At 37.7% G+C, this 9,496-nt stretch overlaps 1 protein-coding gene across 1 annotated transcript in view; it reads right to left on the minus strand.

The window, feature by feature from the left end:
• LOC124153396 (U-scoloptoxin(19)-Tl1a) overlaps window positions 1–6,666 on the minus strand; it is a 31,432-nt gene extending 24,766 nt beyond the window's left edge. Inside the window, exon 1 of the mRNA XM_046526527.1 lies at window positions 6,346–6,666. Coding sequence (XP_046382483.1) covers window positions 6,346–6,430 — 85 coding nt within the window. The 5' untranslated portion in view covers window positions 6,431–6,666. The remainder of the gene's footprint in view (window positions 1–6,345) is intronic.
• Window positions 6,667–9,496: the final 2,830 nt, after the last annotated feature.

Consider the following 9,496-nt stretch of genomic DNA (forward strand, 5'->3'; position numbering starts at 1 on the left):
GCGTTTTAATTTTTGTGGGTAACCTGAAGAAGTTGCAGAGTTAATTGTCATCAGTGGCTCTATCGACATAGTGATAATATGGAAAATCATTACTATTAGCGCGTCGGACGTGATCCCAATATTCCTCATTTTAATACTTAGACAAGTGCTCTGCCGACTATGTGTTGTTTTTCTTATGGAGATGGAACCAATTCCATAAATACGTTAGGATAATTTACGAGGGGACTGCATAGAGGAGGCCCAATCCCATCCTATAGATTGCAGATTTTTGTTGCCACTTCAGTCGCATTTTAATCTTCTGTCAAAAATATCCGGAGCACGGTGAAGATTGCAATTCGAGTCACATATTTTTAATATATTGCAATTTAATCATTGTAAATGCAAGGAATTGCATTAAAGAGTTATGAATTTGATAAATCACATCATCATCAGTGTAAATTTTGGTTGACGCTCCTAATAATACCTTATGTTCCCGTGATACTCGGATCAATTTGTCCGGAGTGGCGACTTCTGTAAACCCAAACCGCGGTGGGTGACAGCACATTTAGAGGTCGACTTGAGGATCCCTTCTGTAATATTCGCGATGGCATACATTTCACGTGATCGTAAGAATGACATTTGAATCGGTAACTACTAAGTGGAGCATCGCAGCGATCGCTAGTTGCCGGCTCGCTCAATTTCACCGCGGGGAGTTCGCAGTCTAATATGGCTTGATGATCGTCCCCTATTTTCATGAGTGGATCAAAGCGTTGCTTGACCTTGACTACTGTTCCTCCCACGTCCCGCTGTAGGACTGGAAAGAGGGAGGGGAGGGAGCGGGTGGTATGCAAGAATGGAGGGGTGGGAGGAGGAGGGAGGGTGGGGAATCTTACCCCACCCACTCCCCTCCCCGCCTCCGCCACCTACGAGACCTAGGGGGAGAGAAGTCGGGGCAAAGAAAGTGCAAATATATAAAAGGAGAGATAATGAAGGAGACTCAGACCAGACGGTAATCACTTGTTTCGAAGGGAAAAGAGGCTAAGGGGGAAAGATTAATGGAACCCGCTCTTGTCTCTTTTTCCCATTTTTTTTTTGCACTTTTGTTTTATTTTTCCTTTCCCCTCGTAATGGCTCGTGAGTTCGTGTGGGTTGTGGCAAACGGTGGCTAGAAGTCATGGCCGCTTAGTGGCCTGGCAGACAGCTTTCCCCTCAAGGCTTTTGAGAGTGTTGGGAGAGGAATTGCAAGGTGAGGTGAGTTTGCACCGAACACGCTTGGCGAGAACAATATCTCGACGACAAAATACGGTTCAAACGCGATAGAAGAAATGGGATTGTTCCAGTACGCAGACGGCTCTAGACAGTGCTGTCACATGAATCAAATGTTTCGGTTTTATCTCTTCGACATTTTTCTCCCCTAGAGGTATGGTTTAGTGAAAATGATAATAAGTTATGCGTCAGAAGACCACGCCGATTAAAATAGATGAAAACATTCTGATGGCCAACCCATCCTGTTACTCGGTCTAGTAAGAATAACCGGCAAATTCTTCATCAAAAGTTATCAACACGAAGAGAGGTTTAAACAGCTTGTTGCTCCTTTCTTCAATTGGCTAATATTTTCATAATTCTTCGTTTTGACATCGTCCATCACCTGCTCAACGTATCCTATACTAAAATAATATCATCTTTTCATATTGCATAACATAATTTATTTGTCCAACGAGTTTCAACGTATACTTGCCAATATGAAGGGATTCACCAATCGAAAACCTTTAGCTAGTGCAAAAGATCTAAATTTTATGGAATGGCGGTTGACCTACTTATTTGCATCAACTCCCTAAGGGACTTAGCTTATAGCAGGCATATGCCATAAAAATTGCGTCCCAATCAGCAGGAAAAGGATGCATTGCTTGAAATTGTTTAAAAAAAAGTTATATGCATTTTGTTTCTCAAAGGTCAAATTTGCTAAAGTATCTCAGAATACAGGTGTGTTATAATAACCTTATGATTAGGAGAAATTTTAATTCTTAAGTTACAAATAGGAAAGTACGCAATAATAAAATAATATTTTTCTGTGGTATTTCCGCACATGGTGTTCTCCCACTGGTTACTTTATAAAGGTACCTCGATTTCTATACCACGGTTTTACTTTGAAAAATGTAAAAATTTCTATTGCTATTTTTCAAAATTATTATTCTTTTCGGTAATTCCTTTAAGTATTTTATTACAATGGAACTTCAAACTAAATAGCCGCTGTCACAAAAAATAAACGCATTTTAGTATTTGCACTAAGGTCACGGAAAAAAATAATTTCTTATACTATGGAGCAGAAAAGAAATAGCATCCAAACTGAATTTTCATTCCTTGATACCATGGAATTGGTTAGGTGAGAAAACGGACGATTTAATTAAGGAAATTCAAGAAAATTTAGTTAATAACTGGTTTTTCTACCATAATGTATTATAGTGATGACCTGTATTAGGTTAAGCAAATTGCAGTAAGCATGAAAAATGCAAAGTTAAGTTTATAGTTTCCTCTTCATTTTGCAATTTTTATGAGTGGCCTGACCTCTTTTTTCAGATATCTGTCACTATCTCTTACTCATTGTGTGTCAACGAATAATACGGTTTGTCTTTCAAGTAATAGAAGGCTACTTTTTTTCAAAGCCTGGGATTTCATTTTTTAAGAGTCATTTGGTAGTGAATTAGGGAAACTTATTCTATAAAGTGAGAAATAATCACTGAAAATCAATTGAAATATTATGACTGAGCAACTTAGCAATCCCTCAAGGTATTTGGATGTTGAAAGATCCATTTTATTTCTAGAGTATTTGCGCACTTGATGCAATGGGAATTCCATGATAAACATTAGTAATTTATTTTCAACAACAGCTGCATGTGTGAAATATGTATTATTTCCAAAAATAATCGCATTTTAATTATTAACTACCTTCATAAATACGTTATCACCTTTATCGTTGAAAATTAGGTGACTCGTGTATTTTGTATATTGATTAGCAGCTAAAATTGTCTACATCACGGCTGAATTTAAAATAAAGTCACGCAAATAATTATTTCACCACTCTTTAAATGCTATCAACTAAAAAACATATATTCACAATAAAAGCATGCAAAGGATTTTATAAAGTCAATTTATCTGTATAATAATAAATGTTTTTGTCTATTTTGTAAATAAATGTTGATTATTGGAATTCTGATTTATTTTCTATTAAGAAATATCTTAAATGACGATTCAGAATTACCCCTGCAATAAATAATTTGCCATTTAATTACTAATTTTCGAGGAAATTATTTCTCAAGAAACCATGTCATAATTTTGTTTTCTCTTATTGATGCACATTCACACAATATCATTTTTTAAACACAATTAATACCATTTTCGCGTGCTGATATGTTTAGCGTTTCGTAGTAGACTGAAACTTAATTACGACGGCCGAAAATAAAATGTTATGTCAGGATCCTATACTAGGGAGCAAGGCATTTTATTACTTCCTGGTTCTATATTTTCTATACTCTTCAAATGATGAGGGAAGTGAGTGCATTCTAAATTTAAAATACCGTTATTTCTTTTCACCCGCGGTTCAACCACAGCCCGATAAATAGAACAGGCATCGATGTCGCTTTGAAAAAGCCCGAATATGTCGCATTTACATTAACAGAGATATGATGACCTGTCTCGCAAGAAGCAACAAGGTAAAGGAACCACTTTTAACATGATAAAGATAGCGAAATCTGCTCGTGAAATCCATCAAAATTCGTCGTTTTAAACGTCCGACAAACTAACTAGTTTGAGTCAATCTCCGCAGTCCAATATCCTCTTCCCCTTTTCCACCCTACCTCGATTCAATAAGCTATATTTATGCCTCGCTTGCGTATTTTTTATTTACGGATAAGCTCAGCTCTACTTTTCGGTTGAATGAAATAACTGGGAATAAGATAATAACATAATGGAAGGTTTTTTTTTCAAAAATCTTGGGTAAATTACGCAAATCTGTCTTAATGTTTCTCAATTTATACATCAAGCACAAAATTTATTTTCTAATATTTTTCTATCTGTTAGAAGTACTGAAGATGCTTATCGCGAGCATTAAAATTTTCACCTACCCAATTTTTAGTGATAGTACCTTTGAGCAGCGCACAGCATTATTTTAGAAGGCTTCTCTCGCCCTAGAAGGGAAACGTAGCTTATAAGATAGATAAGCCTTTACATCGCAGGGTACTACTCTCAGGAGGCCGGATTCACAAGTCAGACTTTTAACTCTGCGTGCTCAAAAATGGTTGGAGATCGGATAGGATTAAAGGAAAGATGACGACGACTCCAGGGTTAGAATATGCTTGGAAGGATTGGGATGAGAAAATCTTACGCTCTCATTGGGGCGGCGAGAGCTACCGCTAGAGAAACCTCAGATGTTCCTAGAGAAAAGGAAAACAACTCCATAGAAATTATGTTCCAAAGATTTTTCTCCAGATACTCTTATTTCATAATGAAACTCATTCACCCCAAGACTCATTTAATTCCTAGAAACTGCTAAAAAACAGGACAGAAAATTTTAATCATATTGAAAACACGATGCAGAAATCTCTTCATAGAACTTGTCTGTCCTTGCTTTATCAATAATCTGGAATATTGTCAGTACTACTGAAAGTTAAATGCATATTGATAAAAATTAACACACCTCCTGTACATTGAACTCTTGGTAATACACACTCGCATGAATGTGGTAAAGATTTAGGAATGAGTACTTTGGATGGGACAGAGACTCAAAGATTTAACGAAATCCTACGGAATTCATAGCTTAGATATTTGCTCTCATGTTTTAAGCTATTAGTGAATAAAGAGCTGTGAAAGGCGACCCACCTTAAACTATTAAATAAATATGTATTATAGTAAAGTTTTATGCATATACTGCTTTTATAAGTCATAGTAAAATGCCATTTTTAACAACTAGTGAATCCATTGTCAACTCTCTATCACCCTTGGTAATGGCCGGATTTATTTTGCTTCAATAATCCATTAGACTTATGAATCTATGATATAGATGATACTAATGGAATTGGACAAAATAATCATCTCCTGGTAAGGACTTGAACTCATACCCTGAATATGTGATGTTCACACAACGGAATGAGCTCTTATCCTCACCAATCCTTACTGGTTGGAGCACTGAGTAAATAACACTTAACACGCGTGGAATCAAGATATTTTAGCATTCTTTGGGAATATGTACATTAATATGACTATAGAAGCAGTAAAATTTATCTTGTATTTGAATGTTAGAAATGGTATAATGTTCAGTTGATTAACATTGATATGTTGGCTCTTAATGCAATTGCGTCTTCTCTGGGCATTTAACGCCATTGGTTGGTGCTCACCTACCCACTCCCTAAGCCATAGCTAATACCGCTCACCAAGAGTTTATCTTGTACATGCAAATATGTCCTTCTGCTATTTCAAATAAATAACCAACTGATAGGTACTATCGAAAATACCGGCGCCTGAGCTCATCTGTCATTACAGGTGTGCTGCAGCCTTTTCAATCGTCCACTTTGTGCCTAGGTTCATTATTGTTGAGTCATAGTACGCAGTCTCCACCATATGCTGCCTTTGGGTCCATGAAGCTAATCTGTACATATCGCCTCAGGGAACTCATGCTATGCATAGGGGACAACTTTACCCCGTTGAATACTGACCTTCTGCCACATTTAAAATGGAATCTGCTGAGGACAATGTACAGAGTTTGGGGATAAAGATTGCTCCCTAGAAGGGTCAGGTTACTGCCATGGTTGCGATCACGGATAGAAATGTGTAGAGAAAAATTAGAAAAGGAGATAAAAACGCAAAACAAATATTTTTGGGACCGTCGCAGCTTAGGGCTTAGGTAGAGGTACCAGATTTTCGTGAACTGCGATAAAACGTGTAGTTTCAAAATATACCATTTGATACATCGCCATACTACATGAAAGATATCCATGTAGTAGGTATTACGATTATAAAAATAATGGAAAGTAATAAAACTTTGTTTGGTTCTATTGTATATCAAAAACTGAACCTAACAAAGTTTTATTCTTTTAGCTTCCATAATGGAAATAGTAACACATAGATAAGCCTGAAGTTATCAATAATGGAAATAAACATCGTAAAACTAAACTGTGCGTCATCAGGGTAAATGCAAATTTGGTGAATCTAATCACCGTCTCTTATATATTTCTTGGCTAAACTCGAATGAATAAACAAGGCTTATATCTCAGGACGTTTAGAGGCTTCATGGGGTAAGGTTTGGGAACCACTCGATCGTGTTTCCAAGTTTTCCATGCCTTGTTACGCCACTGCACCTCAGAGTAGACTTACCTTCAATCGTTGGGAACGTCAAAGTAGACCTCGCGGCGATCGCGACGAGCACAGCCACGGCGAAAAATTGCTGGAAGGGAGACATCTCTCAGGGACACAGACGGCGCCACCGACTACTTGAAACAACTGAAGAACCTATCCAAATCTTCCTACGACGATCGCGGCCGCTTCAAACGCTGTTTATTACGCACGCCTTCACTTGTGAGCGCCCAAAACCAAACAGACAATTGTCTCGCCGATGACGGCCGTCTATATAGAGAGAGCGGGAGCGTTGGTGTGAGTGCTTAGCGTGTGAAGGGATTGGCACGATGTGGGCTTTCGGAGGAGAGAGAGGAGTGCGGGCGGGAAGCTAGGAGAGAGATACGAGGGACGCTCGGGGGCATTAGAATGGCGCGAAAAAAAAGAAGGGGGAAGAGCGCAAAAGCCTGCCAGTGGCGAGAGAGAGATGATAAGCGGGGGAGGAGGGGCTGAAGAATTGCGAAGGGGTATTCCCGCGCCGACCACTTGTCACGAGACCTTCGTTTTCTGATAAACAAAACGACATTTGAGAGACAGTTGTGTTTGCCTTAATTCCAATCCTTATCTAGACAAAATTGAGCCTCGGTGCGAATTTAATTATATGATATCAGTATTTTATAATTTTCTGGTGTAGAATGAGGAAGTGAACTGAAGGACTGTCATGCTTCACGGCCCCTATTTCTATAACCGGTAATTAGTCAACAACCGTATGCACGATACCTGCGCTTAGCTGGTTCCAGGATTGCGATATTTACAATAAGTCCTTAGCAATGCGCTCATTACGATGTGTACCTTACGATGCGTCATTATGCGTAAATTTTGCATTTTCGATAGTTAGATTTTTTATAAATTTTTTCGTTGTATATTTCTGAAAAATTAAATCCGTCTTCAATCCCTTTTGTATTAAATTCCTTTCTCTTTCGGATACAATTATTGGCTTCAGATTTTAAAACCATTATTTAACATATCAGTGGTATTTTTTTCGATAACAAGGTCTATCAGTATTCAAATTGGGCCACCCTAAAATTGCATAGAACGCACAGAAATGAGGACTAAGCGTGGAGTCCAATGACGTGGAGATTTGGCAAGTGATTAATGGCTACTGATTAAAGCCGTGACAGACAGGTGGATTCTTTATCCTTTTTACTAACGCTCACCTAGAGTTTCCGTTTATCACGGAACAATGTCCCTCATGGAACCATTTACGAAAGGGATTATGCATTTTTGAAAATGAAATAAAACCGTTCTAATGACTGAACCGAAAAGCAATAGATTCTCTTAGAATTTCTCTTCAATGCGTCATGAAATGCCGCCGAAATTATGTTACGTTTTCTGTCTCTTTGTTGATAAAAGACACCATCAATTTATGAAGTAACAAGGTGAAAATATTTACTTAACAAATAGTTTTGAACCAGCCAGATGTTTTTTATTCTCAGGTTTAAATTATCACTTCAACCTTTTAATTTTCTGATAATAACGCCGAAGCGTTAAAACGCATCGCTTAGTTTTGGGCGGTGACACATAATAATTAATTATTCCAAAATTAATTTTCTTTGAATTTATTCATATTGATTATTTCGTAATTTATTAAGCACCCCTCTTTACGAACTAATTTGCTGTACCTACTCGGGCCGCAGCCGTCCTGGACCCGATGCGTTATTTAACTTGATCGTGGGTAATTTTCCAACAGGTAAATTACAATAAATATTTCACTATTCTCTTTTTACTGCATATATGAACTGAAAAATGGAGTAAGGGAAGAGGAATTGGCCGGGGAAAACGTGAAATGTCTCATGTTAACCCACTTCAACCGGTTTAGTAACCTTTATAGATTAACTGACTAGTGATTGTCCACAGGATAACGCAAAGGCGTTGAAACGAGTCGAAAATGAGCACGATTGCGGGCGTATATTAGCGTGTAAGACTTGAATCCAGTATATTTGGGTATATCCATGCATAATTTTAGCCTTAGTTATGGCAAATGGTGCCGAAACCTTGGTCTGATAAGTGATCAAATTTGTGGGGAAAGTTACCAATGGTTTTTAATGCTGACATCAAAATAACGGGATCGTTCTCTGAGGCCTGAAATCGTAATTCATTGAAAGATTTCAATAGATAAAAGGTATGGATAAGTCGCCACAAGAAAAATCTTCCTCACTCACCCTTTCTCCCACATGTTCGTAATAAAATGACGAGAAAGTTGCTGTCCACTTGTTGTGAGTTGATGACGTCATTAGAGTTCTGGTTCATTTATTCATTCAGGAACCACCGCCCAGTCATGGAGAAAACCTCTCAAAATAGTATGAACAGCAACTGACCGAGTGAGGCCGATGCGCATGGTCGAAGGGTATCTGAGAAGCTTTGACCTGTTTGGCAGACGTTCGTGACGTCATCAAGCTACCTAGCAAAGGTTTAATTTATCAATTTTTTTCGCCGGAAAAACCACAGGGACTAGGGAACTTATTGGAAAATGAAATATAAATCTCATTATTGTCCGAACTTTATCAAAATAAATAGTATTGTTTTAATCGTGCACAAGCTCATTCTACTTACAATTAGTCAAAGTAAAAAATTCTATAAAATCAGCATAAGTAGTGATGAAATTTTTTTTATTGAGCACAATTTCAATTTTATGCCCACGAGATGCTATTTTGCACGCCTGTGCCTAGGATCTGAGATAAAAACACTTGATAAAACATATAAAGATTAAATGGCTTTTTTGGCCCACCCATTGGATAATACTCACTAATTTCCCTTAGGTTATTTTCTGCATTCATTAAGGCTAAATATTTCAGATCAGATGACATGTTATGACATCTTTTTAAATATGCATGCTCCTGAAGGGTGATGCGTCAAAATATTCTGAAAAAATATCTCAACTCTTGCAGAACCCTGAAATAGATGGCTATTATGGAATCAGTAAGCAGTGCCAATAATATCAGTGACAGACTCTTTATTTCTAAACTTTATGGCAATTGATAATTTTTAAAAAATTGGTGAACGACCTCATCAGTGCTAGTCCTCAGAGTTATCAATTACTTGCAAAAAGATGTTTTCCCACAACACCTCGCAAACAGGTAGTCAGGGAGGGGCATGAGGAGCTTCAGCCCCCAAAAAGTGTTTTCCTTAGCGG

Source organism: Ischnura elegans, chromosome 1 (assembly GCF_921293095.1).
Source record: "Ischnura elegans chromosome 1, ioIscEleg1.1, whole genome shotgun sequence".
NCBI classification, from domain to species: domain Eukaryota; kingdom Metazoa; phylum Arthropoda; class Insecta; order Odonata; family Coenagrionidae; genus Ischnura; species Ischnura elegans.